The sequence below is a fragment of the Rhinichthys klamathensis genome, unplaced genomic scaffold (genome assembly GCF_029890125.1).
Source record: "Rhinichthys klamathensis goyatoka isolate OS25496 unplaced genomic scaffold, OSU_Roscu_1.1 h1tg000504l_1, whole genome shotgun sequence".
Lineage (NCBI taxonomy): Eukaryota > Metazoa > Chordata > Actinopteri > Cypriniformes > Leuciscidae > Rhinichthys > Rhinichthys klamathensis.
Genome location: NW_026606985.1, coordinates 1,045,001 through 1,064,208, shown reverse-complemented (window position 1 = coordinate 1,064,208; position 19,208 = coordinate 1,045,001). Strand labels below are relative to the sequence as shown.

Here is a 19,208-nt window from a genome sequence, read left to right as displayed (position 1 = left end):
TATAAATCTGACATATCTGTGTCGAAAACAACCGATGACGTCAGCGGCGTGTCTCCAGCAGGGGGCGCAGGCGCGAGTTGAGCGTGAGTGCGCATGCGCCGTGTCCCGCATTGTTTGGATCAGCTGTGCGTGGATCATCTGAAACCCCACCCAATGAGGAAGACGATCCGTGAGCAGCAGACCCGAGCCGCAGCCGAACCCCAGCCGAACCCGCACCATGATCGCGCTCTTCAACAAGCTGCTGGACTGGTTCAAGGCCCTGTTCTGGAAGGAGGAGATGGAGCTCACGCTGGTCGGACTGCAGTACTCGGGGAAAACCACTTTCGTCAACGTGATTGCGGTAACCAAGCGTTTCATTACAGGCCTCGCTCGAGTAACGGGTCGCGTGACTGACGCGCGCTCCGGATTAGAGAGAGATCGGACTCGATATCATCATAATCATAATGTGTGCGATGATCAGTCATCGCGTCAGATACAGTGTAGAAGAGACAGATACTGTCGATCAGATGCTACATCACTAGATACAATCACTTACAGAATAATCAGACTGTGTGTGTTGGATAACGCATCTTTATCAGATATAATCAAGTACAGTGAGCATCATCTGAACATCAGACACAATAGATCAGGTTTAACATCCAACACGATGTAGAAGATACACAACAACAACAACATCAGACACAATGCAGCAGCATCAGATTCAACATCAGGCCATTCAGCATCAGATCAAATATAATGTGTCAAATACAGTTTCATCAGATCAGATACGTTATTAGATCAAATGCAACACTAGTGCGTTATCAGATCAAATCAGACACACTGTATCATATTCATCCTCGTTAGATCAGAAACAACATCACTAGATGCAATGTGTCAGATCAGACGATATGTACAGGAGCAGATTCATTATTATTACATATGATGTATCAGCTCATATTCAGATCAAATCAGACACAATGTATCGTATTCGTGCTCGTGAGATACAGTGTTCAGATACATCATCATCAGATCAGACACAATAGATCAGAATCAACGACATCAGACAGATATTGAAGATACCGCATCATCAGATAACATGTGTCAGATCAGAAACAATAGGTTAGATACAGAAGATGAAACATGAGACGTAGTGTGTGTGTGTGTGTGTGTGTGTGATTCTGATCTGAGTGTGTCACTCAGATCAGACACTCAGAAGCAGATGCGGCGTCATCAGACACAACACAGAAGATACAGCTACAATCATCAGATACATCTTTATCAGATATGATGTATCGCATCATCAGATCAGTGTATCATATTCGTGCTCGTTAGATACAATGTTTCAGATACAACATCATCAGATCAGATACATCTTTATTAGATATGATATATCACATCATCAGATCAAATCAGACACAATGTATCATATTCATCCTCGTTAGATACAATGTTTCAGATTCAACATCATCAGATCAGATTCAAAGCCATCAGACACAATGTAGCAGATAATGTAGCATCATCAGATAACATATGACATCATCAGACACAATGTAGCATCATCAGATCACATATGACAACATCAGACACAATGTAGCATCATCAGATCACATATGACATCATCAGACACTATGTAGCATCATCAGATCACACATGACATCATCAGACACAATGTAGCATCATCAGATCACATATGACATCATCAGACACTATGTAGCATCATCAGATCACACATGACATCATCAGACACAATGTAGCATCATCAGATCACATATGACATCATCAGACACTATGTAGCATCATCAGATCACACATGACATCATCAGACACAATGTAGCATCAATAGATCACACATGACATCATCAGACACTATGTAGCAGATAATGTGGCATCATCAGATCACATATGACATCATCAGACACTATGTAGCATCATCAGATCACACATGACATCATCAGACACAATGTAGCATCATCAGATCACACATGACATCATCAGACACTGAAGATACAGCATCATCAGATCACACATGACATCATCAGACACTATGTAGCAGATAATGTAGCATCATCAGATCACATATGACATCATCAGACACTATGTAGCATCATCAGATCACACATGACATCATCAGACACTGAAGATACAGCATCATCAGATCACACATGACATCATCAGACACTATGTAGCAGATAATGTGGCATCATCAGATCACATATGACATCATCAGACACTGAAGATACAGCATCATCAGATTACATATGACATCATCAGACAGAAGATACAGCATCATCAGATACAGTGTGTTCATTAAATACAGTGTGTCAAACTTTATAATCAGATGCAGTAATGAAGATACAACAACATCAGAAACAATGTGTCAGATTCAGCATTATTAAATCAGACGCAACAGGCACAACGTTATCCATACAACACGCCACATTCATCATCATCAGACACGATGTGTCATATTATTACTCATTATTACTCGTTTATCTGACACAGCATCAGACACTATCAGATACATCAAACATCATCAGCTGACCCACGTTCTCAACCAATCAGCATCTGGCATGTCCAGTCGGAGGCATTTTCACGTGTTTGAGACACACACACACACACACACTCAGGAAGGTCGTTGGTGCATAAACCCAGGCGTTTAGGGCCTGTGAGTGATCAGGTTTCAGTGACATCACTTCCTGTGTAACTCTCTCTGTCGTCCTGCAGTCGGGGCAGTTCAGCGAAGACATGATCCCTACGGTCGGCTTCAACATGCGCAAGATCACCAAGGGGAACGTCACCATCAAGGTCAGCATCACCGTCACCGCACAACCCTCACACAACCCTCACACTCAGATACCGCACAACCCTCACACTCAGACACCGCACAACCCTCACACTCAGACACCGCACAACCCTCCCACAACCCTCACACTCAGACACCGCACAACCCTCACACTCAGACACCGCACAACCCTCCCACAACCCTCACACTCAGACACCGCACAACCTTCACGCTCAGACACCGCACAACCGTCACACTCAGACACCGCACAACCCTCACACAACCGTCACACTCAGACACCGAACAACCCTCACGCTCAGACACCGCACAACCCTCACGCTCAGACACCGCACAACCCTCACACTCAGACACCGCACAACCGTCACACAACCGTCACACTCAGACACCGAACAACCCTCACGCTCAGACACTGCACAACCCTCACGCTCAGACACCGCACAACCGTCACACTCAGACACCGCACAACCGTCACACTCAGACACCGCACAACCCTCACACAACCGTCACACTCAGACACCGAACAACCCTCACGCTCAGACAACGCACAACCCTCACACAACCCTCACGCTCAGACACCGCACAACCCTCACACAACCGTCACACTCAGACACCGCACAACCCTCACGCTCAGACACCGCACAACCCTCACACAACCCTCACGCTCAGACACCGCACAACCCTCACGCTCAGACACCGCACAACCCTCACACAACCGTCACACTCAGACACCGCACAACCCTCACACTCAGACACCGCACAACCCTCACACTCAGACACCGCACAACCCTCCCACAACCGTCACACTCAGACACCGCACAACCCTCACACTCAGACACCGCACAACCCTCACGCTCAGACACCGCACAACCCTCACGCTCAGACACCGCACAACCCTCACACAACCGTCACACTCAGACACCGCACAACCCTCACACTCAGACACCGCACAACCCTCACGCTCAGACACCGCACAACCCTCACACAACCGTCACACTCAGACACCGCACAACCCTCACACTCAGACACCGCACAACCCTCCCACAACCGTCACACTCAGACACCGCACAACCCTCACACTCAGACACCGCACAACCCTCACACTCAGACACCGCACAACCCTCACACTCAGACACCGCACAACCCTCACGAGTCACACACGTTTACCCCTCATCCGTCTCTCTCTCTCTGTAACGCATCTCTCCCTCGCGGCTCACCCGAAGACCTAAAATTAGACTTTTTTGTTTGTTTGTTTTTTTTTGTCCAGAAAGCTTATTTTATTTCATTTTGAATATATATATATATATATTTTTTTAATGTTTTAATTTTTTTTTATATTTAAAAAAATTGACCTTTTAAATGACTAGATTTGATCATTAAATAATAAATAATTAGTAATTTAAGCACATTCCTCAAATTCTTTCAACTTAAATAGAAAATAACTCACAATTTCATGCATAACCCTTTTAACTCAGCTCAAAATATCTCACATCTTTGAGCTCTTGTGGAGATATAATAATAACACATGATATTTCATAACTCTAGATGGGCTGGGTCCTAAAGTTGAGGTGTTTCTGTGTGAACTGAAGCATTCCTCACATTCCTGAGGGGGTCAGATTGACCCGGATTTGTTACTTTTTTAAATTTCAACCACAAAACTCCTCAAATCCATTGGTTCAAGTGTGACAGAAGTCCTGGGTCTTGAACCCCTCTGATAAAAAAAGAGTTTCGGGTGAAAATGACCCGAGGGGAGGATGATTATAAACATAGTAAACTGAAGTATAGCTTTGTGTAGTGATTGTGTGTGTTGTGTTGCAGTTGTGGGACATCGGCGGCCAGCCGCGCTTCAGGAGCATGTGGGAGCGGTACTGCCGCGGCGTCAGCGCTATAGTGTGAGTTTATAACCCTTATCCAGTTGTGAAGCGCTTTTCACAACACACATCATTACAACGCAGCTTTACAGAAGTGCACGAGTCCACATTACAGTCATCAGAGGAGACTGTCTGAGTTATGTATTTCAGAAATGTGCATATACAAAATCACAGTTAGCTAAAAATATACTAATTTAAACAATGTAATAATTGAATGAGGAGAAATGAACACTTGTCTGTTAACAAATGATTATGACATGTGTGACACAGAACCAGTCACAAGGTCAATGTTTTGAATTTGAGATTTATACATATAAATAAGCTTTCCATTGATTTATTGTTGGTTAGGATTGGACAATATTTGAACATCTGGAATCTGAGGGTGCTAAAAAAATCTCCTTTAAAGTTGTGCATTTATGTTGGCGATTCTGCTGCATACACTCACAAACATAAATGATTAATATATTTACGGTAGGAAATTTACCGTTTTATGATCTTTACTTCATATCCTAATGATTTTTGGCATAAAAGAAATGATAATTGTGAGCCATACAGTGCAGTTGCTGTGGCCACAGATACGCCGGCGCGACTCGACACTGGGTCTGTGCTCAGGGTTAGGTTAGGTACTGTCGCCACAGATACGCCGGCGCGACTCGACACCGGGTCTGTGCTCAGGGTTAGGTTAGGTACTGTCGCCACAGATACGCCGGCGCGACTCGACACCGGGTCTGTGCTCAGGGTTAGGTTAGGTACTGTCGCCACAGATACGCCGGCGCGACTCGACACTGGGTCTGTGCTCAGGGTTAGGTTAGGTACTGTCGCCACAGATACGCCGGCGCGACTCGACACCGGGTCTGTGCTCAGGGTTAGGTTAGGTACTGTCGCCACAGATACGCCGGCGCGACTCGACACTGGGTCTGTGCTCAGGGTTAGGTTAGGTACTGTCGCCACAGATACGCCGGCGCGACTCGACACCGGGTCTGTGCTCAGGGTTAGGTTAGGTACTGTCGCCACAGATACGCCGGCGCGACTCGACACCGGGTCTGTGCTCAGGGTTAGGTTAGGTACTGTCGCCACAGATACGCCGGCGCGACTCGACACTGGGTCTGTGCTCAGGGTTAGGTTAGGTACTGTGGCCACAGATACGCCGGCGCGACTCGACACTGGGTCTGTGCTCAGGGTTAGGTTAGGTACTGTGGCCACAGATACGCCGGTGCGACTCGACACTGGGTCTGTGCTCAGGGTTAGGTTAGGTACTGTCGTCACAGAGACGCCGGCGCGACTCGACACTGGGTCTGTGCTCAGGGTTAGGTTAGGTACTGTGGCCACAGATACGCCGGCGCGACTCGACACTGGGTCTGTGCTCAGGGTTAGGTTAGGTACTGTGGCCACAGATACGCCGGCGCGACTCGACACTGGGTCTGTGCTCAGGGTTAGGTTAGGTACTGTGGCCACAGATACGCCGGCGCGACTCGACACTGGGTCTGTGCTCAGGGTTAGGTTAGGTACTGTCGCCACGCGACTCGACACTGGGTCTGTGCTCAGGGTTAGGTTAGGTACTGTGGCCACAGATACGCCGCGCGACTCGACACTGGGTCTGTGCTCAGGGTTAGGTTAGGTACTGTCGCCACGCGACTCGACACTGGGTCTGTGCTCAGGGTTAGGTTAGGTACTGTGGCCACAGATACGCCGCGCGACTCGACACTGGGTCTGTGCTCAGGGTTAGGTTAGGTACTGTCGTCACAGAGACGCCGGCGCGACTCGACACTGGGTCTGTGCTCAGGGTTAGGTTAGGTACTGTGGCCACAGATACGCCGGCGCGACTCGACACTGGGTCTGTGCTCAGGGTTAGGTTAGGTACTGTGGCCACAGATACGCCGGTGCGACTCGACACCGGGTCTGTGCTCAGGGTTAGGTTAGGTACTGTCGTCACAGAGACGCCGGCGCGACTCGACACTGGGTCTGTGCTCAGGGTTAGGTTAGGTACTGTGGCCACAGATACGCCGGCGCGACTCGACACTGGGTCTGTGCTCAGGGTTAGGTTAGGTACTGTGGCCACAGATACGCCGGCGCGACTCGACACTGGGTCTGTGCTCAGGGTTAGGTTAGGTACTGTGGCCACAGATACGCCGGCGCGACTCGACACTGGGTCTGTGCTCAGGGTTAGGTTAGGTACTGTCGCCACGCGACTCGACACTGGGTCTGTGCTCAGGGTTAGGTTAGGTACTGTGGCCACAGATACGCCGCGCGACTCGACACTGGGTCTGTGCTCAGGGTTAGGTTAGGTACTGTCGCCACGCGACTCGACACTGGGTCTGTGCTCAGGGTTAGGTTAGGTACTGTGGCCACAGATACGCCGCGCGACTCGACACTGGGTCTGTGCTCAGGGTTAGGTACTGTCGTCACAGAGACGCCGGCGCGACTCGACACTGGGTCTGTGCTCAGGGTTAGGTTAGGTACTGTCGCCACGCGACTCGACACTGGGTCTGTGCTCAGGGTTAGGTTAGGTACTGTGGCCACAGATACGCCGCGCGACTCGACACTGGGTCTGTGCTCAGGGTTAGGTTAGGTACTGTGGCCACAGAGACGCCGGCGCGACTCGACACTGGGTCTGTGCTCAGGGTTAGGTTAGGTACTGTGGCCACAGATACGCCGGCGCGACTCGACACTGGGTCTGTGCTCAGGGTTAGGTTAGGTACTGTCGCCACAGATACGCCGGCGCGACTCGACACTGGGTCTGTGCTCAGGGTTAGGTTAGGTACTGTCGTCACAGAGACGCCGGCGCGACTCGACACTGGGTCTGTGCTCAGGGTTAGGTTAGGTACTGTCGCCATAGAGACGCCGGCGCGACTCGACACCGGGTCTGTGCTCAGGGTTAGGTTAGGTACTGTCGCCACGCGACTCGACACTGGGTCTGTGCTCAGGGTTAGGTTAGGTACTGTCGCCACAGATACGCCGGCGCGACTCGACACCGGGTCTGTGCTCAGGGTTAGGTTAGGTACTGTCGCCACAGATACGCCGGCGCGACTCGACACTGGGTCTGTGCTCAGGGTTAGGTTAGGTACTGTGGCCACAGATACGCCGGCGCGACTCGACACTGGGTCTGTGCTCAGGGTTAGGTTAGGTACTGTGGCCACAGATACGCCGGTGCGACTCGACACTGGGTCTGTGCTCAGGGTTAGGTTAGGTACTGTCGTCACAGAGACGCCGGCGCGACTCGACACTGGGTCTGTGCTCAGGGTTAGGTTAGGTACTGTGGCCACAGATACGCCGGCGCGACTCGACACTGGGTCTGTGCTCAGGGTTAGGTTAGGTACTGTGGCCACAGATACGCCGGCGCGACTCGACACTGGGTCTGTGCTCAGGGTTAGGTTAGGTACTGTGGCCACAGATACGCCGGCGCGACTCGACACTGGGTCTGTGCTCAGGGTTAGGTTAGGTACTGTCGCCACGCGACTCGACACTGGGTCTGTGCTCAGGGTTAGGTTAGGTACTGTGGCCACAGATACGCCGCGCGACTCGACACTGGGTCTGTGCTCAGGGTTAGGTTAGGTACTGTCGCCACGCGACTCGACACTGGGTCTGTGCTCAGGGTTAGGTTAGGTACTGTGGCCACAGATACGCCGCGCGACTCGACACTGGGTCTGTGCTCAGGGTTAGGTTAGGTACTGTCGTCACAGAGACGCCGGCGCGACTCGACACTGGGTCTGTGCTCAGGGTTAGGTTAGGTACTGTGGCCACAGATACGCCGGCGCGACTCGACACTGGGTCTGTGCTCAGGGTTAGGTTAGGTACTGTGGCCACAGATACGCCGGTGCGACTCGACACCGGGTCTGTGCTCAGGGTTAGGTTAGGTACTGTCGTCACAGAGACGCCGGCGCGACTCGACACTGGGTCTGTGCTCAGGGTTAGGTTAGGTACTGTGGCCACAGATACGCCGGCGCGACTCGACACTGGGTCTGTGCTCAGGGTTAGGTTAGGTACTGTGGCCACAGATACGCCGGCGCGACTCGACACTGGGTCTGTGCTCAGGGTTAGGTTAGGTACTGTGGCCACAGATACGCCGGCGCGACTCGACACTGGGTCTGTGCTCAGGGTTAGGTTAGGTACTGTCGCCACGCGACTCGACACTGGGTCTGTGCTCAGGGTTAGGTTAGGTACTGTGGCCACAGATACGCCGCGCGACTCGACACTGGGTCTGTGCTCAGGGTTAGGTTAGGTACTGTCGCCACGCGACTCGACACTGGGTCTGTGCTCAGGGTTAGGTTAGGTACTGTGGCCACAGATACGCCGCGCGACTCGACACTGGGTCTGTGCTCAGGGTTAGGTACTGTCGTCACAGAGACGCCGGCGCGACTCGACACTGGGTCTGTGCTCAGGGTTAGGTTAGGTACTGTCGCCACGCGACTCGACACTGGGTCTGTGCTCAGGGTTAGGTTAGGTACTGTGGCCACAGATACGCCGCGCGACTCGACACTGGGTCTGTGCTCAGGGTTAGGTTAGGTACTGTGGCCACAGAGACGCCGGCGCGACTCGACACTGGGTCTGTGCTCAGGGTTAGGTTAGGTACTGTGGCCACAGATACGCCGGCGCGACTCGACACTGGGTCTGTGCTCAGGGTTAGGTTAGGTACTGTCGCCACAGATACGCCGGCGCGACTCGACACTGGGTCTGTGCTCAGGGTTAGGTTAGGTACTGTCGTCACAGAGACGCCGGCGCGACTCGACACTGGGTCTGTGCTCAGGGTTAGGTTAGGTACTGTCGCCACGCGACTCGACACTGGGTCTGTGCTCAGGGTTAGGTTAGGTACTGTCGCCATAGAGACGCCGCGCGACTCGACACTGGGTCTGTGCTCAGGGTTAGGTTAGGTACTGTGGCCACAGAGACGCCGGCGCGACTCGACACTGGGTCTGTGCTCAGGGTTAGGTTAGGTACTGTCGCCACAGATACGCCGGCGCGACTCGACACTGGGTCTGTGCTCAGGGTTAGGTTAGGTACTGTGGCCACAGAGACGCCGGCGCGACTCGACACTGGGTCTGTGCTCAGGGTTAGGTTAGGTACTGTGGCCACAGAGACGCCGGCGCGACTCGACACCGGGTCTGTGCTCAGGGTTAGGTTAGGTACTGTGGCCACAGATACGCCGGCGCGACTCGACACTGGGTCTGTGCTCAGGGTTAGGTTAGGTACTGTCGTCACAGAGACGCCGGCGCGACTCGACACTGGGTCTGTGCTCAGGGTTAGGTTAGGTACTGTGGCCACAGAGACGCCGGCGCGACTCGACACTGGGTCTGTGCTCAGGGTTAGGTTAGGTACTGTGGCCACAGAGACGCCGGTGCGACTCGACACTGGGTCTGTGCTCAGGGTTAGGTTAGGTACTGTCGTCACAGAGACGCCGGCGTGACTCGACACTGGGTCTGTGCTCAGGGTTAGGTTAGGTACTGTCGCCACAGATACGCCGGCGCGACTCGACACTGGGTCTGTGCTCAGGGTTAGGTTAGGTACTGTGGCCACAGAGACGCCGGCGCGACTCGACACTGGGTCTGTGCTCAGGGTTAGGTTAGGTACTGTCGTCACAGAGACGCCGGCGCGACTCGACACTGGGTCTGTGCTCAGGGTTAGGTTAGGTAGACGTGTCTCACGATGCTCATGATGTCCTGCAGGTACATGGTAGACGCGGCCGATCCCGAGAAGATCGAGGCGTCCAAGAACGAACTGCACAACCTGTTGGACAAGCCTCAGCTGCAGGGCATCCCGGTGAGTGCGACTCCGCTCGCATGTGTGTGTGTGTGTGTGTGTGTGTGCGGTATTATTATTATTATTATTCTCTGTGACGTGATCGAGAGCGTGTGCGTCTGCCCTCAGGTTCTGGTTCTGGGAAATAAGCGAGATCTTTCCGGAGCTCTGGACGAGAAGGAGCTCATCGAGAGAATGTGAGTCACACACACACACACACACACACCTCCGTCATGTGATCAGGTCCGGTCACGACACTCATGTATGACACCAGATTACGCTAACCTGCATTTTTTAATTCAGGAATGTGGAATATTGTTTTCACTCTGTTATAAAACAGTTATATTTTTTATGTAAGTAAAAATACAAGAAATCATCTTTAAGAAAAGATACAATTTTATTGCTAGAAAATAGCAAAATCATATCAATGTTTTAATCAGACGAGTTTGCAGCAGAAATTGCAAATATCATATTTTTGATTTAACAATAATTTAGCATTTAACAATAATTGACAAATGGATAATGTATTTAAAAAAAATAAAAAATTATATTTAATATATATTTTACTCAGAAATATTTCACAGTTTACTAACAGAGCTGATAAAATTGCTAATTTTTATGTTTTTGTTGATGAGAATGTGACATTTTGTCTTTCACTCAGTTATAATATATATATTTTTATGTATTTAAAAATATAAGAAATCATTCTTTTTTTAAATATTTAAAAATGTATGTAAGCGTTAGTATATATTGCTAGAAAATAGCAAATTCACATCAGTGTTTTAATCAAATAAGGTTCACTTATACAACTTTCATTGTATTTTTACAGATTTTTAAAAACACTGACAAATAATTCAGCATGCAGAATATTCCTTTCCCTCAGTTATAAAATATATATATTTTTAATGTGTTTAAAAATACAAGAAATCATTGTTAACATTTTTTATTTATTTAATTTTCAGTGTTTATTACTACAAAATGGCAAAATCAAATCAGCGTTTTAATCAGATAATTATTAAAAGCATGTGAAATATTGTCCTTCCCTCAGTTATAAATGTATTATATTTAAAACTACAAGAAATAAGCATTCCCAGAGTAACGGATGAAACGGTTGAAGGTGAACTTTTAAAGCGCCTGTGAGGCTTTTGTCTTGTGCCACATTAAAATATTCTATATAAATATGAATAAAGTTGATTTTAGATGCGATGGATATAATCTGATGTGTAATGTGTGTTCTACAGGAACCTGTCGGCCATCCAGGACAGAGAGATCTGCTGTTACTCCATCTCCTGTAAGGAGAAGGACAACATCGGTAAGACGGCGCTAAAATACACTTTCACACCAGATGCTCCTGTACCTTTAAGACATCAGCGAGCTCTGTGATTGGCTGCTCATAGTTCATCTGGGCGGGGCATATGTTAATGAGTGTGTTGTGTGTTCCAGACATCACACTACAGTGGCTGATCCAGCACTCACGGACCCGGCGGAGCTGAGGAGGCGGAGCTTGCATCTGATTGGAGGAACCGCATCATGTGATCAACTGTATTTTAGGCGCTCTTGATTTAATTCTAAACAAACAAGCATCCGCCCCTCCTTATAAACTAATTCACATCATTTACATTGTTTATTTTAGTTTTTACTTGAATGTGCTTTTTTAACGGTTCATCATGAAGTCCGGACGTGTCACATGACACGTTTCGTTTGTGCGCGCCGCTCTGCGTGTTTTTTGCTCGGGGACTTGATCAAACCTTAACCGACGCCCACACCATCTGGTCACGTGATCCACGGAGGTCCAGTTTACGCCGCCATCTTGTTTAAACGTCGTGAGAACGTTCACTGGGAGAATTCTCCAATTTTCACTGTTTTAGCATCATTAGCCTGTTAGCGTGACCTGCTACGAATGTGACATCGTCGTAAAAGTGACGTAAGCGGCTTTGTTGACATTAACAGTCATTTACGAAGTCAACTTTTAGTCATTCAACAAAGTTGTGCGTTTGCGACTTTATTGTTTTGGAGTTGATGTAGCGAAGTTGACTTTGACAGAGTCCTTTACGAAGTCGTTCACACGAATGTGACATCATACGTACAGCTGTGACATCATCTAGGTTTGCGCTAATTGTGTAACGTTACGAAATCTGTCGTTTTATCGGAAAGCACACAAATCCGTCTGAAGAGTTTTAACGTGTCCGGATGAAGGTTTTATACGTTTCTTCCGTGACGACAGCGTTGTGTCAAAGACATCGGTGGGTTGTCATGGCAACTGCGTTTCCATTGCGTCGAGTTTTAGGAAAGACCCGCAGATCATTGCGCAAATAAAATCAGCGGAGATGTGACGAATATTGTGCAGCTGGCGTCCAACGCTGTTCATATTGGGAGGTTTTTCTCGCTTTATTTCGTTCCGTTTTTTGTCGCATGCTTGGACGTTTTTGGCCTAAATCGTAGGGGTTTATAAACGTGTCGGTAGATTATACATATGTAAATTTACACATTTTTTCATTGTTTTGGGTTGTTTTTGCCATATTTTTACTCATGTTTTTTCACAGTGTTTTTCAACTGGATTATGTAAATAGCAACTTAAACCAAATGAGATCTCCCGGTGTTTGTCCTGTTGTGATTAGCTTCCTGAGATAATAATCATAATAATAAAGAAGACCCCTCTCATATTCACAGCAGTCTGAACAAACGGATTGTGAGTGTGAGAGAGAGAGTGACTGATTGTGTCATGTACACTAGAATAATATTTACTTTATAAATGCAGCGCGTTTATTCTGTTGATTTTTCGCAACTGCAAATCATTTTATATTCATATCCGCTAATGTTTTGATTTGTTATGATTTCATAGGGTGCGCGTGCATCTAAACCTTGTCTACACGAGAGCGAACGACGTAATGCGACAAAGCGGCGATAATCAACAAAGCTACACTGCTAGCACTGCTAGCACAGCTAGCTTAAAGACGGTTACGAAGCTGGCTTTGACGTTCATCTGATTACTCTGGTTTCCAAATTATTTACACTACAACCGCTAACTTGGTATTAGCATCAATGAGTCATCGAAAAGTGATGTAAACAGTATTAAAAGTCATTTTACAACTTGTAGTTATTTAACGAAGTTGTGCGTTTCTGACATAGACGGCTTTATTATAATACGATAAAGACGATGTAACGAATTTGACTATTCCGCGTCTTTAAGAAGTCACCTTGTTTTGTTTATTATTAACTTTGTTGATTGTTACGTTTTAATCAAGCGGTGAAGTGGTTTGCAAGCGCACAACTTGGTTACGCAACAAGAAGTTCGTAAATGACTATTGAAGTTCACTTCGTAATGACTTTGACGAATTTTACTTTTTTTTTTAAAGCATGCACTAAAATGCATGTAATGAATGACTACTTTATTATAATGAAGCCGATGTAGCGAAGTAGACTTTACAAAGTCCTTTATAAAGTCACGTTTTGTTTATATTGGATTTTTAAAATGATTATAACAGTCATTTGCGAAGTCAACCTAACGAAGTTGCATTAATATAGTCGAGTGGCGAAGCGCTTTGCAAGCTACGCAACACCTAGTTCGTTATGACTTTGTTGAAGTTCACGTACTAGCGAAGTCAAACTAGCATAGTCAACTTGTTGATTATAACAGTCATTTGCGAAGTCATCCTAATGACGTTCATGATCTATTCGCAACATTGTTACGCGAGTTCGTTGGGTTTGTGAATGACTTCGTAAAAGTCACTTGTGAAGTTAATCTGACTTTGATCATAATGTCGCGAGCGCTTTGTCGATTATAGCGGCTTCTTGTCGCGTTGCGTGATTTCCTGCTGCTCATATCGACTCCTGTCACCAGTTCATCTGGACTCATGATCTTCTGAATGTGTGTTGAGTTCATTATTGTTTCATGTCTTAATTAAATGTGGCCAAAATGTTTCTTTTGTGATGTCATTGTTTTAATTGTTTGTAGCAGAGTCGCTCTTTTGTTTGCTGGGAGTCATGTGACTTTACACTGACGTCCCGCTGCACGGCTCATTATGGGATGGAGCAGGTTGCCATGGTTACTGTATAAACCAAGTTGTGATTGGACCGAGCGTGATTCTTTTATCCCCTCTTTATATGGACCAGACAGTAACTTTTTACAGCAGTCAGTCACATAACAAGTGTTTCTGTACAAGACTCCATCCGTCGAGTTGTTCATTTGGGATCTTTCTATTCTCTCGTACTCTCGGTGATAACTGTACATGTTGTTCTTGTTATTTACAGATTATTTAAAAATGAAATTAAATGATTTCCCTATCAGAACATATGTTTCTTGTTTCTTTCAGTCAAGTTTTAATTTGGGTTTAGTTCAATGATACTGCATGAGAAATGTTCTTCAAAAGATTTGAGAAACTTTCATTTATTTTTCGAATTTACTTTTGTGCTGTTGATGTTTAGCCTTCTGAAAAGCACACTAACATACTATATCTCTGCAGGATGTAGTACTGTGCAGCATTTTTATTTGTCTACTTGCATACTACTTAGTGATCTACTACTGCACTACACCTTGTACTGTATCCCACAATGCACTGCCCTCTACCCTTGTTTAAGTATGCACTGCAGAAGTTGCACACTGAGCAGTAAACGGCAGCAGTATGCGAGTCTTCAACGTGACCAGCAGAGGTCAGTCGACACATACAAATATTTCTCTCATTATTTATTAAATAAGACTCTCTGTGCAGTTTTTTACTCTGAAGACTAACCGAACGTTTATTGATATGACGTCAACAATAAAAGTTGTTCATTAAAACATTCTGTAATTATTAATCTGCCTGTTAAATTTAAAGTAGGCCTAATTAATTTTGTCCCTTAAGAAATGCTTTTATTAATTAATTTCAGACTGAAATCGCAGTATCACGGATCATCTCCGTAGCAACAACGCGCGTCGCGCACTAACGTATCGGCGAGTTTCGCGCTCTTTTTGTTTTTTAAATATATTTTTTATTTCAATAAATAATAATTTACAACAAACAGTAACAAAAATTGCGGCTGATTAAGAAGACCATCACATAAACACAATAGCATTATTTATCACAATTAAAAATGACATTTTCGTTATAACGGTCGTTATATTCCCAGGGATAAACATAAACGCGGCGCGTAAAAGACCGAACCAGACGGACCGGTCCAAAACCAACATCAGCGAGGGGTCTGACGGGATGAAAAGCTGGTTTTAGGGAGTTAACTGGGATTGTTTGAGCTCATTCATCCCTCAGACTCCTCGCTGATGTTGGTTTTGGACGGGTCCGGTTGGCCGTTATTCAGCTGGTAGGATGTGAGAAGGTCAGTGTTGTCATGGAGACGGTGACAGCGTGACGTGCCGGATGTGTCACCCATAGACATATTAAATATTTTCTTTGTATGTATTTTATTATATCTATGGTCTGACCCACCAGGCTCATGCCAGCGGACCCTGCGGTCGGTTCCGCCGAGTCCAGCTGTGATCGCGATCTCCATTGAACTCTGTTGGTAACGGCGGAACTTGCGAGCATGGTTGGCGCGCCGCTGACCGGGTCTCCACGGCGATCTCACACACACTTCAATCTTCTTCAGTGGAACAAAACAAACAGTGTCTCAGAGCCGTCAACCCACACACAATACACACACACAACTCTTAAATGAATATATAATGGAAATGGACATACTAGTGTCTCTGAGGAGATTCCACCAAACTTATTTAGGCCTACTTTAACAACCATAGTGTGTTTTCACCTCAAACATATTAAAATGCGTTTTATTATCGGACACTGTAATTGTATTGAATGTGAATATGGTTATCACTCAACACCACAGTACTGTGTGTGTGTGTGTGTGTGTGTGTGTGTGTGTGTGTGTGTGTGTGTGTGTGTGTGTGTGTGAACAGATGTTGACGTCTCTGTTGTTGTGCAGTTCTGGTTTTCATTCATGAATTCAACAGAATCCCCCTCTGTGAGCCAGTGTGTGGGTTTATAGTTTAAGGACAAACTGTCCACAGAAGTCAGATAGATGTGACAAAACCTCCTTTTGTGGACAGTTCATTTGGGAAATTTGATTTGTTTAAAAATAGCTGTAATGTTTTAGTCGTAATTTTCACAGTTTAGCTATGATATGCACATATTTTTGTGAAAAAGAATCAGTAACCTTGTAAGTTTATATCAGCTGTATTTTTACTTTACGCTGTAGATACGTAACAGTGATTGCATAACATTAACTACATTAATCTATTTGTGTTTTCAGACTGGAAAAAAGCTTTGGAAAAAAAAACCTAGCAATCTAGTTTTGAAATCTCATCTAAAATTAGCAGTGTTGGGAGTAAAATATTACAAGAATTTCTTCCCATTCTCAAATCAATATTTGGGAAATTTACTTGGAAAATGTAACAATGATATGAATCCTTAGATGTTACTTGATGTTACAAAAAAATTGAATTATAATTAGTTGTTTTTTAAAATAACACAAATGTTTTATATATATTTAGAGTATATTTGTAAAACATATTTCATACATGTTTTACAAAGTCATTATTATACACTGAACAAAATTATAAACACAACACTTTTGTTTTTGCCCCCATTTTTCATGATCCGAACTCAAAGATCTAAGACTTTTTATATGTACACAAAAGGTGTACATATAAAAAGGCCATTTTGGCTCATAAATTCGAGTTTGCTGTTGACGTTTATATTGCGCTACCTGAAAATCATCCGGTTTGATGGCGCCGTCACCCCTCAAATACTGAGTTTGTTACCGCCACACGACAACAAACTTCAAACACTTGCACCCCAAATATGCAGGACATAGAGCCGGCTTCCCTGAAAGTGTGAAGCGCACTCTTGACCTCATTTTGTGTGGTTCACAGCAGCACAGAGCGTTTAATCTACCCCGGATTACTTGTTGCCCACCTCAGCGTGAGCGGCCCGTCTCTATGGCGAGAGAAAAGGCGCCGGAGAATGTCGAGTCTGTTTCTGGTCTGCTAATGTTTGAGTCTGAATGCCGAGAGCCGGCGTGTGACAGTCGCGTAGCAACTCGCTATTGATATTCAGCGCGGGGGCCGCGGCTCGGGAACAATACGGCCCTTATGGGCCCCGCGACTCCTCCTGAGAATCCACTGTAGGAGGAAAATCCCAGCAGTCCAACTGTGTGTGCGACTCGTTCAAACTGATGAACAAAACAAAGGAGTTCGCAAGGCTTATGTGACATACTCAAACTCTTTTAAACCTTTATTGGCTGCAACCAAGTACAAAAACAAATACAAAAAGATTTGACGCTAACAATCTGTTCAGCAAATGCTATTATAATCATTTCTAACGTGTTAAAGAGTCTTTTCTTATAGTTCATAGAGTCAGCCGTCTCTGCACAGATCGATCAATTCCAGCAGAGAATCAGACGGTGAAACACTAAATCTTTGAGCTGAAAAGGCATATTTTCATCTAAAACAAAAGGCATTTTAAAGATAAAAAAAGTAAGTGCATAAAAATGTTCAAGTTTGCCGTAAATCATGTCCATCCAGCAGTATCTGTGCATAAACAACATATTATTGGTTAGAATGGTTAGAATCGTATGTATTTATATAGGGACTGAAACTAGTTCAACCTGATCCAGCGGCTGTCTTTAAAGGGAGAGTATTAAGAGTTTATTTCATGTGAAGAAAGTCATACATGTTTGGAACGAGTGAATGATTTTTGTGTGAACTGTCCCTTTAACCCTCTGATGTGGCGCTCAAAAATGACCGAATTTTATTATTTTATTTCAATGAAACGAATGTACTATATTTTAGTTTGATAATGTTTTTTTATTTAATATTTTGTATTTTATGGGGATTTTATGGTACTACATTATATTTACGCTGTATTTATAATCCATTTCTTCACGTTTTGAGCTTAGACCTGAAAACTACATTTCCAACTTAAACTGGTAAATCTCGAACGCTTTAGAGCGACAGACTGAAGTTTGATCTCTTCTCAAAGATGACACTCGGCAGATTATTGCTGAAGTGAAAAAAGTTTTAAAAAGAGAACTTAAAAAAATTACAGAATTTTACGTTTATTGTTATGAAAAATGCACAAAAATACTATTTTCCATTTTTATATGACATCTATACTTTCAAAAACACGTTTTACTCTAAAACTGCAAGAAAATCAAAGGCATAAATCTAAACAAGTTGTGCAAATTTGAGTTTGATATTTTACATAATGAGCGTTCAGTGAGAGTGTGTTCGGCTGCAGTACCAAACGCTTCCACTAGAGGAAACTCTCCATTCGTTTCCAGTGCGTCATTTCTGATCGTGAGGAGCACAAGTGTGACTGTTGTTTTCAGGACCTTTTAACCTTTTCGAATCATGTCCATGATTTTTGTGTGTTTAACTTTACATAGCAAGTGCCAAAACCTTTACCAAGTTTCGTACCATTCCGATGAAGTAAAAAAAAAAAAAGTTACATTTTTCAGTCAAAAATGACTGAAGAGTGTTAGTGATGGACGATATTTCCTTCACAGTTTTTAAGAAAACACGTTCCGGATCAACACGGTGTTCCAATGATCAGCTCAACCGGAGCGTCCTTGACTTTATCGAAGAACTCCGCGGGCGACGTTCCCGACACGATCTTCAGCTTCTCCTCCTGTACGGGCGATGAAAGTGACGAGGAGATGGCGGTTGCGTTAGTGGACGAAGACGTGGACGAAGAATCCGGCGGGAGACACTCGTCGCAACAGCAGCAGCAACAGTCCATAAACGCCTGGCCGAGAGAACGACTGACGCAGAGCAGCAAAACGGGCGTCGCCGCCGCGCGAACGAACAACAAGAACTGGCCAATCAGAGCGAG

The 19,208-nt window shown here is 45.7% G+C and overlaps 2 protein-coding genes across 2 annotated transcripts in view; one reads left to right on the top strand and one right to left on the bottom strand.

The window, feature by feature from the left end:
• The first annotated feature begins 97 nt into the window (after positions 1 to 97).
• Positions 98 to 13,050, top strand: arl8a (ADP-ribosylation factor-like 8A). Its single transcript, XM_056237940.1, has 7 exons — positions 98 to 340; positions 2,704 to 2,784; positions 4,598 to 4,671; positions 10,311 to 10,404; positions 10,513 to 10,580; positions 11,625 to 11,695; positions 11,827 to 13,050. The coding sequence occupies exons 1-7, from the start codon at positions 218 to 220 to the stop codon at positions 11,874 to 11,876; spliced, it is 561 nt and encodes a 186-aa protein (XP_056093915.1). The 5' UTR covers positions 98 to 217; the 3' UTR covers positions 11,877 to 13,050.
• A 5,830-nt stretch (positions 13,051 to 18,880) lies between these two features.
• gpr37l1a (G protein-coupled receptor 37 like 1a) overlaps positions 18,881 to 19,208 on the bottom strand; it is a 25,603-nt gene continuing 25,275 nt past the window's right edge. Inside the window, exon 3 of the mRNA XM_056237966.1 lies at positions 18,881 to 19,208. This exon is cut by the window's right edge and continues 573 nt beyond it. Coding sequence (XP_056093941.1) covers positions 18,906 to 19,208 — 303 coding nt within the window. The 3' untranslated portion in view covers positions 18,881 to 18,905.